General features: G+C 38.1%; 1 protein-coding gene across 1 annotated transcript; it reads right to left on the bottom strand.

The window, feature by feature from the left end:
- Positions 1-9,185: 9,185 nt before the first annotated feature.
- On the bottom strand, positions 9,186-25,072 carry LOC105231937 (uncharacterized). The gene is made up of 3 exons (XM_011213462.4): positions 22,562-25,072; positions 17,797-17,958; positions 9,186-11,254 (listed from the first exon to the last, which is right to left on the bottom strand). Exons 1-3 carry the CDS (start codon positions 24,956-24,958, stop codon positions 9,413-9,415), a joined length of 4,401 nt encoding a protein of 1,466 aa, XP_011211764.2. The 5' UTR covers positions 24,959-25,072; the 3' UTR covers positions 9,186-9,412.
- Between the last annotated feature and the right edge of the window lie 383 nt (positions 25,073-25,455).

Here is a 25,455-nt window from a genome sequence, read left to right as displayed (position 1 = left end):
ATGCATCAGCTTCTTTGGAACCTTGGATTGAATGGGTTTTAAAATCTGCGCCAATTACCGTTGAAAAAGCCTCCTTAATATCGCATATAAGGTTCTATTGAGTTTAGTGTGCGTAAGACTGAAGCTTACCCTCAACGCACTGATTTGACCATATCAGATTTTCACCGTGCGCCAACTCATAGAAAACTCCCATGAAAGGAAGATAGACCCACATCACCTCTTCGCCGACAACTATTTCTATGCCTGAACTTGGTATCCCCGCAAAGCTAATACGCCTGTGTAAACTGACGTTGAGCAACACCAAAAGCTCCGTCAGGATCAGGAATGACACCGCCGAACCGTTCGATACCAAACAAGGTTTCAGACAAGCAGACGCCCTTATCCCTTTTTATTCCCAGCCTGCTATATGGTGCGGGCGCTTGGACAATGACATCATCTGCTGGGTCGACCTTAAGTTTCATCAAGATATCTCCTTCTGCGCAGCGCTGCCAGCCCGATTTCCAAGTATTGAAGGTGTCACGGAAGGTATTTTCCGGAATAGTTTTGAGAGCCGAGGTGCATGCTGCTTGGATCCCCTCTGTCGTCTCAAAATGCTTGCCTTTCATCAGCCGTTTCAGGCAAAGAAACAAAAAAGTCTGGGTAGCAACATCTGGGCTATAGGGCGGCTGCAAAGCGTTGGGATGCCGACATTTGTTAGGTAGCTGTTCACAAGAAAGGCGATGTGAGCCGGGACGTTGTCGTGGTGCAACTTCCAATCGACTGCGATGTCTTATCGAACCCGATTGACTTTCGTTTGTGTCTCTTGAGGATATCCATGTAAAATTTGGCGTTGACGGTTTGCCCAGGTGTAACAAATTTATGGTGGCCGATGCCTTTTTGGTCAAAAAAGACAATGAGCATAGTTTTCACATTGGATTTGCTCATTCTTCCGGTCTTGATCAGCCACCTCTTCCCGGTCTCGCCAAAAAGGCTGGTGCCACTGAAATACACCACTTCTTCAACATCTGCGTATGCTGCTTGGTCATATCAAATGTCTCTGTCGCAGATTTACCGAGTTTCACACAGACGCTCCAACGATCGCTGCATTTTCGGCTTGCACCACTCACAGAAATATGTCGCGCGAAAATGTTTGTCTTGACTCTCCAGATGCTCGGAAACAACTGACCAGCCGCTTGTTCGCTAGCTAGGAATGCTCTCTATCGAATTCTGTCGATGCGCGCAAATTCCGAAGTCAGTCCTATTTTTATATACATACTAATATCAAACTTTCTTTTTAATTTAGGCCGGATTTTTCATGAAAAAACTCTTGTGTGCGTTGTTTGGTTGTAAGAGTGACAATTTGTCGAAATGTATTGCAAAAAAATGTCAAACTAAACTGTTTATTTTGACGGCTTACTGACAGATATCCTCGTAGGAAATTCCATACCTCTAGAAAGTCACCCAGTATAAATTTGTAAATTCCTATATAAATCGAATCAGCGGGGATTAGTTTAATTTTTACTGGCAAGATCGCCGATTGGTTGCTTAAACGGATGGCTAAGATTCTGGATTTTGAAAGAAAATAGTCTTTTTTAAAGCATTAACTTTTGCATAAGTTATTGGATAGTTCTAAGTTTGAAATTGTAAAGACAATTAGGGGTTTCATATAGTATCATAAAGTTATAAAGGGAAATCAATTTCGAGGTTCCTTAATTTTTTTAAGGAAAAAACTCAGACACTTCAATTTTATTGGGAAATGTTTGCTATCATTTTTAAGAACTTTCTTTGGCATTTATTTTTTGAAGATTTTCTGGATGAAATGACAGCTCTCGAATCTCTCTGGATTGTTCTTCGTACCAAATGCAGCAATTTAGCTTAGTTACATACCCATTGAGCCAGAAATACGCCTCATCGCTGAACAACTTTGGCACTAAAACGTCAGATATTCTTGGAACTTTTCAAGAACCAATAGAGCGAAGTGATGTCGAGCGGCTTCGGTTCTTGCACAAGCTATATTTTGTATGCTTTCATTTTAAGATCTCGACGTAGAACGCGTCAAGTCGTGCCATACGTTAGTCCGAGTTGCTGCGAACGGCGCCGAATCGACTGTTCATGGTCTTCATGTGGAGTCTCAGCTACGACTGCTATATTTTCTGCACTGCTTGCTGAACGTGGTTTATTCACTCGAATATTATTCAATAATGAATGCTGGGTCTCACGATGGGTGATGGTGTTGTGAATAGTACGCTCAGTAGGCGAAGTCCTTGCTACTTCGCATAGACCAGTGTACGAAACACATACAGAACATGAATTTTTTGATAAAGTTGAAGGATTTGTAAAGGTTGTTAAGGTGTAGGTCCTTCCATGATGAAATTCCAAAGAATACTGAACAAAAATATCTTGACAGCTTGACACGACTCACACGTGATCTGTCAAAAAAGGCTATTGAAAAACGTGCCTCTACTTGGATCGCCATTTAAGTTATAATAATTATTTATATTAATTTTTTTAAATAATTGTAAAAGTATATGATTTTCTGATTTTACAATGCATTACGACAAGTTGTGAATCCCCTAGATATCATTCCCAATAAAAGGTAATCTGCAAACATTCCTTGAAGTTTTATATCACTTGCTACTTCGCAAAATTTTATTTTCGCTTGTCCATATCTGGTGAAAATATTCGTCCACATTTTAGAAATTGCCACATTTATTGCAGCAGCAGAAATCTCCAGAGTTGTTGAAGTTTTTTTTTAAACTTCTAGACAGTAGTCCGTCACTTCCATTAGGGTTGCCAACTGCACATGATATCAGCATTTTGTGTTTCTACCACATATGCACACACACACCCACAGCTGCACTTGCATGCAACAAAGACCCCCAATGTCACATTCTACGAGCAACATTTTCATTACCATCTTAAGAAAAACTTACTGCCAGCGCATTATAACTTTCCAGTGTTCTTGTTGTTGTACCATGCAAGCGGCCACGAAATATACAAGAAAATCTAATTTATTGTGTTTAGTGTGCGGTGCCGTTGTTGTTGTTGTATATGCACACAACACGCGCGTGATATTGTTATTAGTTAGCGCTTATTGAAAACTGTTGTTGCTGTGCTCATAGTTGTTGTTGATGTTGCAAGTATGTGCTGCGGCGTTAGCGCGAGCAAAGTGCAAAGCGACGTTCATTTTCCACAAAAACAACGCAAAATAACGACTATACAAATTGCTGTTGTTGTTGTTGTTGCGTCGTATAAATAAATTGGTGGCAAAAGTTGAAACTTAATTTGCGCATGAATTATGTGCTCCAATGCCACTGTCGGCGCAGCAGCGCCAACTCACCGCCTTCCTCGCCACCGCCGATCTATCGCAGCAACAGCAGGCACTTTCAAGGCAGCTCCTTGACACTGGAGTGCACACATGTATGCATATGTGTGTATGCGTGTGTGTGCACTTTTGCAACAAAATGCGCTTGTAGTTAAGCATTAAAAGTTGTTGCCTCACGTGTGGCGCTACCAAACTTTTGCCACTCACACAAGCACATGTGACGCTATACACACTCATATACGTGCATATATGTACATGTGAGTGTGTGTGTGTGCCATTGAAAAGTGGTTGCTTTAGTCTGCTTTCATGAGCCGTTGCTCACGCCTGATTTATATTGTTGTTTGCGCAACCAGCACATTCTTCGGCTACTGCACCGCACTTTGCATTGTTTTTGTTGTTGCACTTTTTTGTTTGCTTGTTTCTTCTCTGCTCAGCTGTAAGCTTATTTTTCGGTTAATTAAATTTTTAACAAATTGTTTTATTGCAGTCATTTCGTGTGGCATTTATCTGTTTGTGTGTGTGTGTGTGCAACAACAAAATACTGCATTATAAACAGCAGTAATTGGTATTGTTTGGTTAAATTACGTTTTTGTTGTTGATATATTGAAGTAATTGCGTGTAAATGAAAAGTGATCTGTGAATTCGAAAGCTATGAATCCATGGGTTTTGGAAAAGTCAACTCCTTTTGTCCTTCTTTTTCAGTTTTACTAATTGATTATTAATATTATGGCAAAACTTACGCGTGAACAACGTTTACAAAGCTTTCAACTTCAAGCGTACTATTCGCAATACCATCATCCATCTTGAGACTCGGCATTCATTATTGAATAATATCAGACCGAATAGACCACGTCCGACATGCGGAGAAGAAAATAGAGCAGCCGTAGCTGCTTTAGCATTGGTCTGTACTAAGGGTGATTTTTTTGAGGTTAGGATTTTCATGCATTAGTATTTGACAGATCACGTGGGATTTCAGACATGGTGTCAAAGAGAAAGATGCTCAGTATGCTTTGACATTTCATCATGAATAGACTTACTAACGAGCAACGCTTGCAAATCATTGAATTTTATTACCAAAATCAGTGTTCGGTTCGAAATGTGTTTCGCGCTTTACGTCCGATTTATGGTCTACATAATCGACCAAGTGAGCAAACAATTAATGCGATTGTGACCAAGTTTCGCACTCAGTTTACTTTATTGGACATTAAACCAACCACACGAATGCGTACAGTGCGTACAGAAGAGAATATTGCGTCTGTTTCTGAGAGTGTGGCTGAAGACCGTGAAATGTCGATTCGTCGCCGTTCGCAGCAATTGGGTTTGTGTTATTCGACCACATGGAAGATTTTACGCAAAGATCTTGGTGTAAAACCGTATTTTTACAGCTCGTGCAAGAACTGAAGCCGAACGATCTGCCACAACGTCGAATTTTCAGTGAATGGGCCCTAGAAAAGTTGGCAGAAAATCCGCTTTTTTATCGACAAATTTTGTTCAGCGATGAGGCTCATTTCTGGTTGAATGGCTACGTAAATAAGCAAAATTGCCGCATTTGGGGTGAAGAGCAACCAGAAGCCGTTCAAGAACTGCCCATGCATCCCGAAAAATGCACTGTTTGGTGTGGTTTGTACGCTGGTGGAATCATTGGACCGTATTTTTTCAAAGATGCTGTTGGACGCAACGTTACAGTGAATGGCGATCGCTATCGTTCGATGCTAACAAACTTTTTGTTGCCAAAAATGGAAGAACTGAACTTGGTTGACATGTGGTTTCAACAAGATGGCGCTACATGCCACACAGCTCGCGATTCTATGGCCATTTTGAGGGAAAACTTCGGACAACAATTCATCTCAAGAAATGGACCCGTAAGTTGGCCACCAAGATCATGCGATTTAACGCCTTTAGACTATTTTTTGTGGGGCTACGTCAAGTCTAAAGTCTACAGAAATAAGCCAGCAACTATTCCAGCTTTGGAAGACAACATTTCCGAAGAAATTCGGGCTATTCCGGCCGAAATGCTCGAAAAAGTTGCCCAAAATTGGACTTTCCGAATGGACCACCTAAGACGCAGCCGCGGTCAACATTTAAATGAAATTATCTTCAAAAAGTAAATGTCATGAACCAATCTAACGTTTCAAATAAAAGAACCGATGAGATTTTGCAAATTTTATGCGTTTTTTTTTTAAAAAAGTTATCAAGCTCTTAAAAAATCACCCTTTATTACTATACAAAACACTTTTTTGTAAAGAAGTAGTCCTGTTATAAGAATCGAAATGCTTGAATGATGAGTAATCATTATTCTATTAGAACTTACTTCTTTTATTTATTTTAAGAATTGTTTCACAACTTTAGTTGATGCGGTTCTTCACGAATGTACCACATGTTTAATTGGACATATGTTGAAATTTTGATAATTTGAAGTTTGTTCAACGCCTTAAGGCGTGTTTGGCTAAGCAAAGGACAAAAATTTATTAGAAAAAGAGCAAGCACCACCAAACGGTGCATGTGTTTGGATGGTTTTCTGCTCCTGAATTTCCTTCCTTCCTGAAAGACGAATTCCGTGAAGGTCGTCCAAAAACAGCCGTTGTGCCAGAAAACATCGATGCCGTACGTGAACTGATAATGCAAGACCGTCATGTAACATACCTTCTGATAGAGGCATGCCTATGCATTTCTCCCACCAGCATACATTCGATATTGCATGAACACCTGGCCGTAAAAAAGGTTTGTTCTCGTTGGATCCCGCACAATTTGATAATCGCTCAAAAAAACGCTCGTGTGGATTGGTGTAAAGAAATGCTGAAAAAATACGATCGCGGTGCTTCAAAAGACGTTTATAAGATCGTCACAGGTGACGAATCATGAATCTCTTCCAAGACGAGCCAAATCCAACAACAAAAAACAAAAAACATTTTCGTTGATAAATATTCCTATTTTCATTATTAGGCCAGAAATATATATAGCAGCCCTCGTATCTGAAGGTCACTTCCTGTACAATATGACGACAATTTAGCTGCAACTTGCCATCAAGGATGTCAGGCTATAATAGATAGCGGGGTAGACTGGAGCAAGTATTAAATAAACATATATTAATATTTCCGTAAAACCGAGCAGCTACACAGCGGAAAAAGAAAACGTTATTTTTTGAAGCCACAGTATGTATGTGATGAAGAAATCATTTCAAAAATAGCTAATGTACTATTAATATCGTACGACAGACAATGCATTGAATTTTCGACTTACGGCTTCAGCCAAGCTACTTTGTTGTCAACGGAACAAAAAATAAATTTAAAAAAATATATAAATATTTTAAAATAGAAAGCTAGTCGAAAGTAGGTAGCCTCACTCCTTTCTTGATATTACAGATTTAAGTCGATTATCTTACTACTAAAAGGCATCTTAAAATTTGCGAAATTGTGTGGTGAAGCTCCAATGGGAACTGTTGGCGAACATTTCTCTCATCCAATTTCATTCATTTGATACAAAATAAAAAAACATTTACAAATTTAATTTTTTAAGCAATTCTTGTATTTATTAAATTATTATTAAACAATTAAATATTTGTCAATAAAATTAATTTCTACGTCTTTAACTTAGTTTCAAGGGTAAATTTATGTGCTTTATAACTATGTTTACTAAGCTATTCACTAGTTCTTACAGATCGTCATAGAAATTGTACTTAAAATTAGCGAGGGGAAGACGCTTTAATCACCAAAAGGAAATTCAAGAGGATGCACTCAAACTTTTAAGTGTATTGGGTAAACTAACTGTTACTATACTAGTTAAATGTAAAGTATCGATATAAAATAGAAAATTTCTATTTCATGTAGAATATAAAAATATAATTTTTAAAAGTAAATTTAATTTTTTTCTTCATTATATAGAGAAAAAAAAGAGCTTAAATTAAAAAAAAAATATTTTATATAATTTAAAGGATTGCATACTTTTAGAAGTTTCAAAAGATATAACATTTGAAAAAAAGAACTTATTAAAACTAATAAACTGGGTTGAGTGTGCCACCAGCAATAATTTTACAATTTTGTTTGGTAAAAAAACATAAATAGATACAAAAACGCATTTAAATTAAAACTACAATGCTACCTTCTCAATTAATTTAAAAAAAATTTAAAAAACAAAACTGACATATTTGCTTTACAATACGTGGTATGTACAGCAGAATGGCTTTTGGAAGAAATTTTTATTTTTATTTTAATATTAAAATTATATTATATACGCCAGAAAAGCTTTTTGAACAACTTTTAAATTTCTGACAACAAAAAAAATTTTACAAGGGTTGCCATTAAAAGTTTAAAAAATATATTAAAATATTACAATTATATGCATAGTATTTACACAAGATTAAAGCTTTTGGAAGAACTTGGGTAAAAAAATAGTTTAAGGGTTGCCATAACAAGTTTTGAAAAATATTAAAATATTTGAATATTGAAACTATATGTCTTAAGCAGAATAACTTTTAGAAGAACTTTTAATTTTTTGATAAAAAATAATAATTTTAAGCAGTTGCCACCAAAAATTAAAAAAAAAAAATGTTAAAATATTTCAATATTGGAATTATATGCATAAAGCTAAATAACTTTTGGTAAACTTTTAAATTTTTTGATAAAAGAAAAAATATTTTAAAAGGGTCGCTACTAAATAAAATTAATTATGGCAACCCTTTATAAAGCTTTTTTTTGTAAAAAATAAATTACGTATAAGAGCTAAGATTTTGAGCAAATAAATTTGATAAATTTTGTCCTATTAAAGTTTTAAAATAAAAATTGCATAAAATTTAGCAAAAGCCAAAATTTTGAAAATATTTATAAAACAAAATTTAGTTTTTTTCTAAAAAAAAGTTATAAGCTCTAATTGTTTAAAGTTGTTATTGTTGTTGTTTTTGTTGTATTTACATCGTTTGTTATTGGCAAGTTTCGTTTAATACAGCAAAAATATATTCTTTAACATTATGAATTGTTATATCAGTTATCTAAAAGATAGATATAACCTAAAAAAATATAACAAATTTTGGTTAACTGTTGGAAACGGCCTTGGGCTGAGTAAATACGCTGTAGTACATTATAATTAATTAATTTATGTGCTAAAATTATTTCTTTAAAGCTTTGAAACGATTTTCATTTGGTAAGGCATATATAACTAATATACATACATATTAATTTATGTAATTTTTTTAGTATATATCAAACAAGTTTTAAAAATATTTGCAACTAGTTTAAAAAATATGCGCCTAAATTGCTTAAAACTCAAATATTTCGAGATCCTTGGAAACATATACGACTTCTATATCGTCACCTAAAATGCAAAGCAACGTGGCATCAAAAAAATCGAAAATCGCTGTTAGATATAATAATCAATATAATAATCATTTTATAACCACAATTCAAATTTTTTTCAATTTTAGTGTATGGTAACCAATTGATAACCAATAGATAACCAATTCATAACCATTTTATAACCAGAACTCAAATTTGGTTTCAATATGAGTGTATGATAACCAATTCATAACCATTTTATAACCACAACTCGAATTTGGTTTCATTATGAGTGTACGATAACCAATTGATAACCAATATATAACCAGTTTATAACCAATCTATAACTACAACTCAATTTTTTTTCAATGGGACCGGTTTCTATTATAACGCTTTTCCTTCGCCTGTAAACTTACGAAAAGTGATGTTACGTTATTTTGCATTTCAGGTGATGATACTCGTATATGATTTTTTATATAAACTTATACATAATTATCTATAACATTTGGTAACTATTTGGTAATTGAAAATGTCTTTGGTGTCAACTGTAGTGTCTATCAAAGCTAAATATGAACAACTTAATATACAATTATATGCCTACTTTCACTACTATCCGCATGCTGCTTCAATGAAGAAAATACCGTTATGAGCGAAGATAATTAATTAAAATTGGTTGGAAATAGGCTTACGCGGGCAGCGCCTGCATGGCTACTGACGCTAATACAATCTGCTGCCGCCAAATGTGCCACCGTTGCACATAGCTAGGACGCACACACAGACACAACGAAGCGCGTGTGTGTTGGCATGTGTGGGTACGCAGGCAAAAGCGCGCGCGTTCGCACTACATGAAACTCTGCAAATAATCCATTTCGAAATTATTTGCATAATCCGATCCGGCATTGACTGCGCTGCCGTTTTCGTTGTTGTTGCTATTACCATTGCCACGGTTTGTCTGCGCGCCGTCACAAGTGCTTTTAGCCGCGTCGGCATTTTGTCCATTAGCCGTTTGCGCCATCGCCGCGTTGCATTGTTTATTTGCGCTAATGGCTTGTGCCGCGCGCGCAGCCTCTTCGCCGGCCGTATTATTTGCGGCCTTCAGTGACGGCTGATTGGCTGCCATGTACGCAGCATTACCGCCGGGACTGGCGCTGGGGAAAGCGGTGGGCTCCGGCTCGAATGTTTCGGCCAACATGCGCTTCACATACTCGAACGAGACGAACTCTTGCAGTGGCGGCGGTGGGGCTTTGCTGTTAATATGCTTACAAGCTGCCGTTGCCGCTATCGACGCCACCGCCGCCGCAGAGGCCGTTGTGCGTGCCTCCACAGCTGTGGATTGCGCCATATCCGCGCTAATGTTGCTAATAGCCGTTATATTAGCGGTATTTGTATGATCCATATATTTGTTGCAATTAGTTGGTGTGTGCCATGCAACGGCATGCGCTGTTGTTGCAGCTGTTGCACACGCTATTGACTGTTTGCCGACATCGGCGCTGGTGTTGTGCGTGGCCTTCGGGCTTAATACCAAAAATTGACCAAGTTCATTTAATTGATTGATGTGCTCATTATTGCTGCTACAACTGCAGTTGCTATTGTTGTTGTCGCTGCAGCCGCCGCTACGACTACTGCTATTGCTGCACACACTCAACGTATCCATTTCCTGTGTGTTCGCGCCCGGCTGTCGCATGCCATATGCCACACGCGCTGCACCGGGGGGCTTGCTAATGGCTTCATTGTTGTCGCAGTGGCTAATGCTGTGGCTGTTGCTGTTGTTGTCGTCACTGCAATCAATTGAATTCTCATTTTGATTGTGTTCGATGGTTACAATGCAATTTGACAACTCATTAAAGTTCATCGAATTGCCTTTGCTGCCATTTGTGGCGTAGTCGTGTTGCTGTTGTTCATTGCCATTGCCATTACTGTTGTTGTTTTTGCCACCGCCGGTATTAGTCGTGGCAACAAATATTGTGGCCATGTCGCTGTTGACGCCCGACGACGCATTATTGGCATGTTGCCGCATCGTATATGACACGGCTGTTGCTGCTTTGTACATGGGCGCTAATGCCGCTGCTGTTGTTGTTGTTGTTGGCATTGTAGCTGTTGGTGTTGCCAATAATGGTGTGTGCTCCACCGCAGTTGTTGTTGCTGTTGTCATCAACTCATCGTGATTATCATAATGAGACAGCTTATTGTTACAATTGTTCTTGCTGTTGTTGTAATTTGTTGACATCTCACTGCAACTATTGCTGCGCTGCTGTCTTGTTTGTTGCACCGACTGCTGACTCTGACTTTGCATCTGACTCTGTGTATTATTCATTAATTTGCTGCCAATTAGTGTCGTTTGCGCTAATGCTTTTGTCGATGTTGTTGTTGTTGTGGCGTTTGCTAAAGTTGCTATTGTTGTTGCTGTTTGCGCCTCTAATGTCTCGCCTCCGGTTATTTGCGCTGTTGCATGCGCCAGCGATGATTCGGAATGTCGGCGCATTTTCGCTGTTGTCATTTGGCCATTGTTGTTGTTGTTGTTGACTTTTTTGCTGCCGCCTCCGGCACTGGCCGCGCTCGCCGACTTTCGCCGTGCCAAATGACCGTTGGCATTGCGGAGCGCGTGATTTTTCACATGCTTACGCAGGCTCGATGGATCGGTGTAGCGTTTCGTGCAGCCGGCCAATTGACAGGCGTAGGGTTTCTGTAATTCAAGGACAAAGGGAAATATTTTTATTTATATTTAATTTATTAATATTTTTTTTATTTTAATACTTTATAAAATGAAATAATGGAGACAAATAGAATAATGAATGGTATAAAGTATTCGTAAAGCTAAGAATAAAATAAAACGAGCTGCCACCCTTATGCAAAAACAATATGTATAAAAGCACTAAGGACCAACAAATTTACGTAGCAAAAAAATATATAAATCTGCAAGAGTTGCCACGTATATTTATTTTATTTTTTTTTTGTTTTTATTAGTGGCAAATAAATATAGTATATTCGAACAATATAAAAATTTTCCAAAGCAAACTTAGCAAAACGTTGCCACTTACTTGTAAATGTGCTCAGCATAACACAAAAAAATATATTTACTTTTAAAATATTTCAAGATTGAATACAATATGTATAAATGCACTACGGACCAACAAAAAGAGTTGCCACGTAATTTTATTTGAATTTTATGAAACATAAAATGTTAAAAAAATATTATATTGAAATAGTTGCTACGCATGTATAAATATCTGTAATTAAAAAATTATTAGTTAAATTAATTAATTATTAAATTTCACCCAAAGTCATAATTTTGAAAGGTGGCAACTCCGCAAATATGCTTAAGACAATATTTAATTTTAAATAAAATTTCATAAAGAAGTGTGTGACGTACATATACTGTACAAAAAAAATTTAGGGTTGCCATCTGACTTCAATTAAATTTAGCTCTGTAAATCTACTTACCACAATATGAAATTTGAAAAAACATTAATAAAAAAATGTATAACGAATATTGTACAAAAAAAATTTTAGAGTTGCCATCTGACTTAAATTAAATTTTTTATTTTTTGAAAATAAACAACAATTTAAAAACCTTTAAATAAACTTATTATTAGCATTTCAAAAGCTACCTAAAGATGGAAGTAACTACATGTATTAGAAAATATAAAAATATTACATGAAAAGAATTGTCACGTATGTATATGTATATATGTATTAACATACATATGTGTGTATAATCTTAAAAAAATTATAGTTTTTAACAAAATTATAAATTTTGAATAGTATGCATAAAACACATTACAAACAAATTTTAAAATATTTATTCCTAGATAGAATAATGTTCAAAGGTGGCAACTCTGTAGATGTACCTAACATTTTATTAAATAATAAATTTTAAATAACATTTATTAAAGAAGTATATGGCGAATATTCTGCAAAAAAAATTTTTGGAGTTGCCAACTGACTTCAATTAATTTTTTTTTAATGTTTTGAAAATAAACAACAATTTAAAAGTCATACAATAAACCAATTATCAGCATTTTAAAAGCTACCTAAAGATGGAAGTAAATACATATGTCAGTAGGGAACGATAATGCCACCTTTCTTTAATATTCAAGTACAAAAAAATAGATATTTAATATGATAAAATTATTAAGAAAACTAAATATGTACAAGCAAAAATAGGGTTAGTGGTAAAGAAATAATTAGGCTTTTGAGAAAATATGGCAACGCAAAAGTGACGGTTAAAAAAATTTCGTATTCTGTGCGTTTTCTCAAACTTCGTACACAAACAAAGAAAAATAATTAAATTTTCTATCTTATCAAACATTCCTTGAGTAGGTGGCTGCCTTTATTGTGCCCCCTCCAGGGCATAGTGCAGACCGAGTGTATTTCGAGTGACCAAAAAATATTTTTTTTTTTTATGAAGGAAGTTGTGGAAGTCTACTCTTCAGAATTTTGAGTAGAGTCGCAACAGCGGAGTGAAAGGTTTATACTGACAGGACTATGAAAAGTGGTCAAATATGCAGTATAAAATCATATGCTAAAAGTGAATTCCAAAGCGGATAAATAATAGATCTAGACGAGGAAGGTGGTAACGATTACGAAAGCAGTGTCACCTAGTTATTTTTGCTTTCCTCCACCTAACTAATATATATATATTTTTTTTTTACCCGTAGTTCCTAGGTGGAACATAGGGCCTCTAACTAATATGTCCTGCGAAAATATTGTACAATAATCAAGCTGTCTACAACTGAAGGCCTCAAGATTCGATATTGACCACTAGTATCCTATTTTCTGAGCATTCCGATATCAACTTTTGGCAAGAGAGTCACGCTTATAAACATATTAGCGTAACCAAAAAGAAAAAATTTCGTAAACGTAATTTAACTAATGCTTTAGGCGCTCTGCTAATAGTTTTATTAAAATTAGAGAAGATGGTCCGAGGCTAGAAGCAAACACATTTACTTTTATAAGTATATAAAATAAACCACATTATGTGTGAAAGAAATGTACTACATTTCTATTCAAATACACACACACATATGTACATATATATAAATTTGATATATGCGCCTAAAAGTAGGCCATGCCACCGAACTTGAGCGACCAAAATACGAAAACCAATTTGCTTTAAAATGCCATAGTATTAGAGGTATGCACCAGATGTGCGGAGCACTAAAAGCGGTCACTGCGAAACAAAAACAACAACTACAACAAACACCAATAAATTTCATTAAGCACCAACAATAAACACAAACCCAAAAGCACAGTAACTCATATTGCCCGTGTCGTACGCGACTGCGAGCAACAAAGCGGCAAACAGGCACCAGCTACAGCGAGTTACTACATGCAACACAAGCAACAACAACAACAGCAATAATGAAAGTAGAAAAGGCAAAAACAATCATAGGAACTTCAGCAAAACGTAAATCATTTAATACATGCATTTGAAAGCATTTGCGGCAAGCAGCATAAAGCTGCCACACGACATGTTGCACTCACTGCATGGCTGGCTGGCAGACGGAGAGCAAATTTCGCTTTCTTGAAACGCTGCAACGGCAGTGGCAAGCAACCAACTAACTGAAATGCGCACACAAACGTTTATGTGTGTAGTTGTATGTAAGCGTGTGTTTGTGTTTGTGGCACGCATGCCGTTGCCAGCGCCTTTTATGCATATTGTACTAGTATTATTGCTATTTACAAGCAACTACTCAGCGCACTGTTGTTGCCTTGTTGTTCTTCATATTATTATTGTTGTTGTAATTTTGTTGTTGTTGCCCTTACCATTGCCATGGCGGCGCTTGTCCTCGATATTGCTAATAATTGCGTTGTTGTTGTTGCCATTTTGTGGTTCTCAAGCCGGCAGCATTTAACTGCTGCACCCACGCACACACTTACACGCATGTGAGTGAAAGCAATTGCATTCTCTCGTGTGTGTGTGTGTGTGCACGTGTGGGTGCAGCCTGTCGTTGCAGTTGCATGTTGAAGCGATAAATCAAATAAACAGCCAAACTTCTAAATAACCAGCAAAAGCACGATGCCCGCAACACCAGTCACACACAACTACAACAACAACAACAATCACACAGGCAGCCACCGAAATTCACTTTGTGCGCTCACGCACACATAGCCACCCACACCGGCATACATATATGTAAATATATACGATTTTACTGCCATCCATGTGCAACAACAACACAAACACACGTGCCGAGAAATGCTGCCTCGGCAATTACTTAGAGTTGTTGCGAGCATAGGGCTTAGTGCTACTATGTAATACCACTACAAACCCACGGCTGCCGCTACGTCGCCTTATTTCCCTTTGGTGTGGCTTTCTGACAGACTTGTTGTGCTCGCAACTTGTTGCTGTTGTTGTTCTTGTTGCCAGCTTGCGTACTTTGTACGCACGAATTCATTTGCTTATTGTTGTTGTTAGCTATTGGCTTAGCTGATGGATTTTGCAATAAAGCATATGCTGTTGATAGATCAATGGTGCGGCAGCACTCCGCCCCACGGCGAATTGACTTAATTTGTTGCAAATTTTAACGACGAAGCTAGCTTTTTGGCGCATGCAACATTTTATGCAAAAGCTTTCAACTTGTTGCAACTTCTGCGTAGAACAAAAATGGCAGCTAGAGCAGTTAGAAGTAATTAGTACATGCACTTAGAGTTGACGTGGATATTAATAAATGGAACCGTTATTGCTATTCCTACTTACAGAACAAAAACTAAGAAATCATGTGTTAGATACATATGGTCCCGAACTAATTTTTGGTCTAATATGAACCAATGAGTACAGAATAGTCGCTTTACATATTCGAAGTAACCATATCAGTCTTATTTTATTTTTATTTTAGTAGAGAGGTCATCAAAAGCTGGATTGCGGAACTTTAAACCACTAAACCTAGCCTACTCCCAACACAAGTTTTCCCCACAAAACCACCCGATTATGTCTACTTAATGGAAGGGAAAATGCATTTAAGTATGTATTTTACGGACTGACTGACTTCTAATCTATTGTAAGTTTTTTAGTTTTGTCATATTTGGAGCTGGTGCTTCCCTGGCATTCATCGGCGTTTAGATGAGTTTTACCACCGCTGCTGTCACATTGTAATGCTCTTGGTTTTCTCTATTTTTTCGCCTTGTAAACGGCTCTGATAACTAGTATGGTCGCGCGAATTCGTCCCCCTGGATGACAAAAGGCGGCATGCTGGCTAGTATTTCAGCAGCATCGTCTGATAACGTTCAGAACTCGGCACTCATTACACAAATTTCAGAAAGCCTGTGCACTGTTTCTATTGGTCTTACTTAAGATCCATATTGGTATGTATACAATATCACGGAACTCACGCAGCCTCTTTTTCATGATTCTCGATAGAACATTACATAAGACTGAGCCTTGCGGTCCTTCACTCGAGCCTCGTCATAATTAGAGCGCAATATTTTTGTGGCACCTTTCCATTTTTTTACACCTACTGCACGTTTCGAAGTATCGACGGCTTCTCTTAGTGCGTCAATAGTGGACATCTTTTTCATAAAGCCGTATTGTCTCTCTGATAACCCGCCGGATTTTTGGATCGCTATGTAACTCCAAGCGACTTTTTGGTATGCTTTCGTAAACTTTTCATACACAAAAGTTGATAAGACGATTCCTGACGAAGGTTCTTGAGGTGGCTTTTTACGTTTTGGGAGTACAACCAAACACTATATCTCCTACGCGTTGTACATTGTTACAAGGAAACTGAATTTTATAGTTATGGTTTCCTTTAAGGCTCATCTTCAATGACCAACAAAGGTGGTTCCGATCCTCGTTTCGCGACTTATCGTATGAGATAGGTTGGTGCGTCGGATATAATGACCCGACCACTCTTCCCATAAAGGATGCGCTATTAGGCTGTTGAGACTTATTTTTAAATTGTGATATGCAAATTTTTACGCACTTTCCCAGGTCTCTATGATCGCTTCTTCACCGAGCTTTCGAAATTGTTTCTTTTGCTGTGAATAATACCTGAATTGGAGCTTCTTGTGCCCAATTTCGTTTGAGCAACTATGGTTACGCTGTAGACGATGTCTGACTGAGTGACAGAGTGTTCTGAGCATGGCTATTTCCTCTTTCCACCAAAATACTAGTTTTACGTTCTTATGGTGGGTTGCCCTACATCGCATGCTGCGATCAGTTCTTTGCGCACTAAGGGGAACCATATCAGAATGAATACTATATTATATACTTATGTTTATTGTCCCATAATTTCTGTAAACCCTTTTATACGAAGTCCATTTTCTGCTTAAAGAAACGCACCTGTGAAGGGTATTGTCGTTTCGGTACAAGAAATTGACGTTTCTTGTTTAGCTTCTGTCTACTTCTAAATTATATAAATAAAGTTTTCATCTGAGTAGACATATAATAAGATTTTCCAGCGAATATTTTTCCCCTTGAAAGACTATAATTTTCGAACTTATGGTTGACTTTATAATGCATCCATCAGTCAATATGCAAGAAATCTTAATATAATTCCGAAGGAGTCTCTTTCTAATAATAGTTTATCATCATACCTACGAGTAAAATGGATGAAATAATGGCAATACTTTTCTTAGTCTTCATACACCCAATATAAGGATTTTAAAACATCTGTCATAAGGTCCAAATTTGGTCGACACAATCGCCCAGCAGTAAACGCCCTACAGTGCGCATCAAACTAGCTATTGCTGCTGTGTAGCAAAGTATCGAAGAAGACCAAGAATCAAGTTCACGTCTAACGTACTGTGAATGAACCCAAAATAAGATGGCCAACGACTCCGATTTTCACAAGAAAACTTTGTTAAGCGACGAAGCTCAATTTTGGTTAAATAGATACGATAATGAATAAAATTGTCACTTTTGGATTGAGGACAATCCCCAAAATATTGATGGGCCGCCGTTAGATTCTTAAAAAGTCACTGTTTAGTGTGACTTATGGGCAGAGGAATGCATTGGTTCATATTTCTTTAAAAATCATGCTGTTGAGAACGTATTCGATTGGCCACCAAAATTGTGTGATATCGCTCCGTTAAACTTTTTCCTGTAAGGATATAAAAGTCTTAAGTCTATGCGGAGAGTCCCACTTATAATGACCAACATTTTTATCTTTATAATAAAGCTAAATTCTTGACCTTAACCTTAAACTATAATCGTTCTATTTATTTTTGCAAACCAAATGTCTAAAAAGACACCCTTTAGTTGCAAAGTTCGCAATTTTCACTCACCGTATCATAGTGGGTCCGCTGGTGCTTGGCACGATCCGAACTATTGCTGAAAGCTTTCAGGCAACCGCTATACTGACAGCCGTACGGACGCTCGCCGGTATGCGAGCGCTGATGGATCTTCAAATTCTCTAAACGTGAGAAAGCCTTGTTGCAAGTAGGGAACTGTAAAAAAGAGATGTGTGAAAATAAATTTAAGATTAGTAAATACAAGTAGATATTAAAACAGATACATATTTTAAATATTAAAACACGTAAAGTAAAGCTTTTTTTTTTTAGTTTCACAACACTCTCCAACAGCGCTTGAGTTCATCTACCACGCCTACTTTAGTGGAGAAAGAGTGCAACGCGCAATATTGCAACAGTATGCTGCATGCATAACGGAATTGCATATGCAACGTTTACTCACATTGCATTAGACAACCATATTCGCATACATACATACATATGTATGTATCAACATGCCTATATGCTTAGTATATCCTTTTCAGGCGGCGAATGTGGCAGGTTGGCGACTGGTGCCAAGCGAAATGCCAGCAGCCATCAGAAACAAAAAAAAAATTTAATATTTGTTTATTTCATTTTTATGTCTCTTTGATTAAGAGAAACGCTCAAACCGCTGGCAGCTTGACGAAATGGGCGCAGATCAGCGTACAAATGTCCTTGTAACATTTGTGGCGCATATAAAATACTTGTTTGGGGCAGCTATAGACGCGTTTTTTTTATTTTTGTATTTTTCTCTAGCATTTGCATATTTCTTTTAATAATAATCCTTTCACGATCGTCTATGGCAAACAGAAAATGGCATGTGTCGTTTTTATTGCTTCAACAGAAGATACTGTTATTCAATAAACAACCGTTGTAGGAGGCGTCGTTAGCACAGGCGGCAGTCCAAATACCTTTACGTGCAGCAAGATGCATTTGTTTCGAAAATAAATGAAAGGAAATGAAGGTATTGGGGTACATAAATTCATTAGGGTGGAGCCATAAAATAAAAAAATAAACAAATTAAATTAAAAAAAAATAAAAAATAAAAAAATTAAAATTAAAATTAAAATTAAAATTAAAATTAAAATTAAAATTAAAATTAAAATTAAAATTAAAATTAAAATTAAAATTAAAATTAAAATTAAAATTAAAATTAAAACTAAAATTAAAATTAAAATTAAAATTAAAATTAAAATTAAAATTAAAATTAAAATTAAAATTAAAATTAAAATTAAAATTAAAATTAAAACTAAAATTAAAATTAAAATTAAAATAAAAACAATTATTTAGGCGTAAAAATAAAGTCATATATAACATTTTGAACTCTTAACTCTTTAGGAGCCTGTTTTCTGAATTTTCACACACATTAATGCACTACTAAATCTACTACAACCGTGACCAAAATTTCTACGTGAGCTCTTTAAGCACTTTTGGTGGTAGCTACGTAAGATTGGTGCTCTAAGAATTTTGTGTAAAAATTTCTTTTCAAAATTTTTAAGCACCACCTTAATGTTTCATAAGTATTCACGCACAAATATATTCCAATTCACACGTGCACATAAAACCGCCCTTTCAACTCGTTTTTTATGCGCTTTATACGTTTCCCTTTTATTATTTTAAACTCTTTAACATAAACAAACGTTCATCCATAGATTTATTTTCTAAAAATAGCAAGAAGACAAGTGCAACGGAGGCATAGCCACATGTGAAGCCGGTTGCTGCATGCAACACATATATGTGTATGTATGTTTGAGTAGGTGTGTGTGTGTATTGCATATAGCTTCATTTGCTTCAAACAAAATCACAGCTGTGCATTTGGATGTTCAGTGCTCGGCGCTCAGGTCCCAAGTCCATTGCCAGCAGCTTGACTTGTCATTAATACCATAGGCAGCACAGCCTTTATAAAGTAAATATTTATGTGCCTACATAAGTATGTACATATGTATCTTGTACACATACAAATGTGTCTTAATGTATATTTTTAAATTTAATAACTTTAATGCATTAAAAAACGCATAAAATTATTTGATTAATTTTCGAAGACTTTTATTTTGAAAGATGCTAAGTCAATTTAAGGCATTTTTGGCTTAATTTGATTCCTAATAGGTATACATGTGTTTTCTGGAGGATGGAGCCATTTGTAAAAGTTAATGCAAGTGAGGAAAGTTCTCTGAGCGCCAGCTTTTGGTCTTAGACCATCTTCTTGATAGCCAAAAACATCAAGCTGGCTGATGTCCTCGTTAGAGTGAAGGCTGACATCACCGCCGTCCAAAAAGTGCGAGGGACGAAACAAGTACTGAGACGAGTAAGTTCTTGTGACATTTATTACAGTGGCCATATAAAGGAGCGCAAATTCGGTGTGCGATTCGTGGTAGGAGAGAGACTCCGTCGCCGAGCCCTAGCATTCACCCCGGTGGATGAACGTCTTCTATAAGCGCTTGAAGTGTACTTATGAGGACTGCCCCCGTCACGATGTGCAAATCGTGCTTGGCAATTTTAACGCTAGAGTGGGCAAAGCAGGTATCTTTGGCACAACAGTCGGTAAGTTCAGCTTCCACGACGAAACATCCACAAATGGGTTGAGGCTGATCGACTTCGCCGGGGCCAAACATATGGTTATCTGTAGTACTAGATACCAGCATATAAAAATTCACTAAGCTACCTGGCTGTCTCCGGATCGAAAAGCCACCAACCATATCGATCATGTTGTGATAGACGGAAGGTACGTCTCCAGTGTTTTCAACGTACGTACGCTCCGAAATCCTAGCATTAAGTCGGACCAATATCTTTTTGCAGCCACGATATCCAGCCGCCTCTTTACAGCAAAAACCGCATGCCAACAGATACACGGAAGGTTCGACGTCGAGAAGCTGTAATCACAACAGACAGCTGAACGATTTTCTACTCGACTAGCACTCTCTTTCTCTGAGAGCAGTCATCAACAACTCGATACAAGGAAACTGTGGGATGGCATTTCAAGCTCTTTACGTACAGCTGCAAACGAAACCATGTGTTTTCGGAAAAGACAAAAGAACAGCTGGTACAAAGAGGAGTCTCGTGTCGCAGTGGAAAGAAAATAACTGCCTACTTCGACACGTTAAAATCGACCACAACACGTGCGGGATGGAATAGATACCTAGAGTTAAAGATGGAAGCGAGACTCATTTTCAAACCATGTCTCTTGTCAAAATCCGTCAGTACGAAGAGCTTTCTTTCATACATTGGTCTTAATACTACCACCATTATTACCGTCTACTACGGATTTCTGGCAGAGTGAACTATATTCTATGGTACCTAACTTTTCTCTTTGACGAGAAGTGAAGTTTGAGAGATAAATATCTAATACGAGGGCTGTCCGATAAATAACCGACCTCAACGTGAAGCTAGCGGCACATCTGAAAAAAAAGTTTCTACTTCAAATTGTGCATATTATAATAGCTACTCGCCAAAATTTCAGAAATTTATCTTGCGCAATTATCTGTTGACAGTCGTTTTTGTGAGTCTATTTCGGTGATTTCCTCAAAATGGAAAAAAATTGAATATCGAGCTGTAATTAAATTTTTATTTTTGAAAGGCAATACGCCTTCACAAATCAAAGATGAGTTGGACTCTGTGTATGGTGGACTCTGCACCATCGTTTACCACCGTAAAATTTTGGGCAACTGAATTTAAACGTGGTCGCAGGAGCTTGGAAGATGATGAACGTCCTGGGCGTCCAAAAACTGTAACCACTAACGATAACATCGCTAAAGTTCATCAATTGGTACTAGACGACCGCCGGATTAAAGTTAGGGAAATAGCTGAGATTATGAAGATGTCAAAACAAACTGTTTGTCACATATTAAACCAAGATTTGGGCATGAGAAAGCTGTCCGCGCGTTGGGTGCCGCGTTTGCTTACGCTAGACCACAAACGTGCGCGCATGAACATTTCCAGCGCTCTGTTGGCTCAGTTTAGAGGCAATAAGACCAAGTTTTGGCGCCGATTGATAACTGTAGACGAAACTTGGATTCATCATTATACGCCCGAAACAAATCCAATCTAAACAGTGGATTGAAAAGGGGGAACCAGCCCCAAAAAAACCTAAAGCTGTGTATTCGGCTGGGAAAGTGATGGCGAGTGTTTTTTGGGACAGCCATGGAATTATTTTTATCGACTATCTTGAAAAAGGAAAAACTATAACAGGAGCATACTACGCATCATTATTGGACAAGCTAAAGGAAGAAATTTCGAAAAATCGGCTACATTTGCAAAAAAAGAAAGTCTTGTCACCAAGACAACGCACCAAGACAACGCACCATCTCACACCTCAACAGTCGCCATGGCGAAAATCGACGGCGGTTCGAACTGCTTGGCCATCCACCTTATTCACCGGATCTAGCACCAAGCGACTTTTTTTTGTTTCCTCAACTTAAAACTGCGCTCGGCGGCCAGAGATTTTCGTCAAATGAGGAGGAAATCTCTTTCGTGAACTCATATTTTGCAGACAAAGACGCCAAGTACTATTTGGAAGGGTTGCAGAGATGGGAGCATCGCTGGGAGAAGTGTGTGGAGTTACAAGGAGACTATGTAGAAAAAAAAAAAAAAAATTTGAAAAAGTCGCGTGCATCATGGTTAGGTCGGTTATTTATCGGACAGCCCTCGTATATCTGTAGACTTTAGAAAATCCTCCTTGGTAACCAACTATAAATTATATAAAGGCAGTATATGTGAGTATCCGTACATACATGTATGTATGTACATATTAGTGATACAGATAAAACAAAATCCTGTCACTTACCGGACACTTGTTCGGCTTCTCACCGCTATGCACACGCATGTGTATCAAGAGCTTGTAGCGTGCATTGAAGGGCTTATAACGGCGCGGACAGTCCAACCAAAAGCAGGAGAAATCTTCACGCTTTTTCGCATCCACATGTCGTTTCTCGATGTGTGCCACAAATTCAGCCTGGTTGGGAAATTCCTCATTACAATCGGTCCAACGGCAAATTTGCGCCTCATCGGCATAGGCATCCATGTGCTCTAAGTCCGCCACTTGTTTTTCTTGCCGCGCCACAATGCCACGGGTATGTGCACCATAACTCGCGTCAATATCGATGGCGCTGCCGTGACAAGTGGATTTCTTTGCGGCCGCTCCACTGCCGTTCACGGCTGGTGAAGTGTAGCGACGTCGACGGCGCGTCGGCTGTGTGGCGTGTTGTTCTAATTGGTTTTTATTGTTGCTGTTATTTGTGTTGGTGTTCGAATTGACGACGGCACTGTCACTAATGTGAAACACAGAATCGTTATCATCCTCATTTGCATCATCGAAAGCACGCTCGTTGCTTGCCGCCACCTGTAGGGCGAAATCGAGTGAGTTCTCCTCCTCGAAATAGCCGGCAATGTCCACATCAACATCCTCATCGCCGCTCATGTGATTCGATTGTTTGGTGCTAGCCGAGCAGAGCTCATCGATGAGCTCCTCATGCATCTCGTCCAGCTCGTCGATGGTCCAAATGATTTTGTGTTCACGATTCGGTTTTTCCGCATGCAACAAATTGCAGTTTTGATAGTTCTCGGGCAAATGATCGTAATTGTGTACGGCAGCCGCAGCAACTGGCATGGCGGTTGCATCGTATGGCAACCATCTCTCTTGCGCTTGCTGTTGCTGTTGTTGTTGCTGACACTGGTACTCACACTGTTGCGGCTGTGGGGCGAGCTCCTCATGCCCAAAGGCATAGTCATAGTTGTAGACAGACTCATATTTGGGCGTGCCAAAGGTGGACATCATCGAGGGCAGCTTAATGGTCGAGGACTCTTGTTTAATCTCCGACGTAAGTGACGGCATGTACTGCGTCTCGTACGACTGATAGGCAGCATAGCTGGTGTTACTAAGTTTCGGTGAGTGTTTCAATTGTGTTTGCGCTGCCGCCGTCTCTGCCGCTGCGGCGTTCGCAATTGTATCCGCTAGATTTAATGTCATCCAGGGATCGAGCGGCGGCGAAGAGCATGGCGACTGATTTTTCGATTGACAATTGATTTCATCATAGTTGTAGTACTCGATGTCCAAGTTCAAACAGTCAGTGGTCACAGTGCCGGCGACCAACATTTGACTACCGTCACCGAGGTCACAACTGCTGTTGCTGTTACTGCAATTGCTCTCAACTCCGCCAAACACCGCTGCTGATATTTGCTGCTGATGTTGTTTTTGCTGTAGTGCCTGATAATTGCCATCCACCAGCTGCATGCCACCCAGCATGCCCGGCGAGGGGGGCACACTACACGGTGCGTAGCTCGTCGCTGTAGCGTAGGGGCTGTAGGGTGTGCGTGGCGAAAAAGACGCTTGTAAGGTATTTGTCATCGACAAGCCGCCACCTTGCGGCATTGCTGCACCCGCATTTGTAGGTGAGTTCACAAAGCTGCAGCTTGTCTCACAATCTGCCGATATTAGACGTGCTATATCCTCCGGCTCGAAACGGAACACATCCTGGGCGTTGCTGCTGCTACCAATCTGGCAAGCTGTCGGCTTTTGTCGGCTCTGTTGTTGCTGTTGTTGCAACATGACCTCATCGCTGTCAGCACAGCAAAAGCTCACATTAGTCGAAGCGTCGTTGCCACAATGATTGCCAGTTGTGCAATCGACAGTGTTGTTATTGCTGTTGCAACTACCATAAACCGATGTGGGCGTCTCAACCATGTAACTGAGCGAAAAATCCGGAAAGCTCAACTCGGCGCTGGTGAAGTCTGTGTAGCTGTGACTGTTGCTGCCGTAAGCCGCTTTCAAATTACAGTTCGGTGCAAGAAAGTCAACGCCATGCTGTTGTTGCGGTAGGCTGAGATGTTGTTGTTGTTGCTGTTGTGATTCTTGGTAGTTATCCTGCTCAGTCTTGGCGCTGAGCGGCGGTGACATCAGTAGCGCACAGTTATTGCCACTGCTGATGTTGTTGTTGCTGCTATTAGCATAATGATTAGGTGTAGATGCTACGGCATCCATGGCTGGATAAAGTGGTGAATATAGCGGTGAAGCTGGTGGCAATTTAATTTGTGGCAACATTGTGGTATGACTGACACTTTTAAGTTTGTTGCTTCTACTGTTGTTGTCTTTGTTAGTTGGCGTTTCACTGGGAAATGACACCTTGACGGCAGTTAACGGTGATATGCTGAGACTTGGTGTACTCACTTTAACGGTGGCAGACATTTTGAGCCGCAAGCGAAGTGGCACAACTGGCTTTGTGTTGTTGTTATTTAATTTTCTATGATTTTGTATTAAAAAATAATTTGGATTTTTTTTTTTAGGAAATATTTATAAATATTTTTTCCAAAATTTTAAAAAATATATTTTATTTTTAATTTCGTTTTTCAAAATTTATTTTAGCGAATTCCTTGGTTTGGTTTTTTGTTAAATTTTTTTAATAAAAAAAATTAATGTTTTTAATGTTTCACAATTTTTTATTTATTTTTTATTATTATTTTTTTCCAAAAACTGTCACTTTATAGTTGTTGTTGTTACTCAATAGTTTTCAATTTTTTATAGATTTTGAATAAATATTTTTATTTTTTTTTTATTTTTTAGGAATTATATTTATTTTGTTAAGCATTTTGTGTAAAATTGTCTGCAAGTTTTTTTCGAAATTGCATTTTTCAAAATTTAATTTCGGATTTCTTGGCTTTATTTTGTATTAAATAGTTTTTTAT

This window comes from Bactrocera dorsalis, chromosome 2 (assembly GCF_023373825.1).
Source record: "Bactrocera dorsalis isolate Fly_Bdor chromosome 2, ASM2337382v1, whole genome shotgun sequence".
NCBI lineage: Eukaryota > Metazoa > Arthropoda > Insecta > Diptera > Tephritidae > Bactrocera > Bactrocera dorsalis.
The sequence above is the reverse complement of the archived record's forward strand: the minus strand, read 5'-3'. Positions and strand labels throughout refer to the sequence as shown.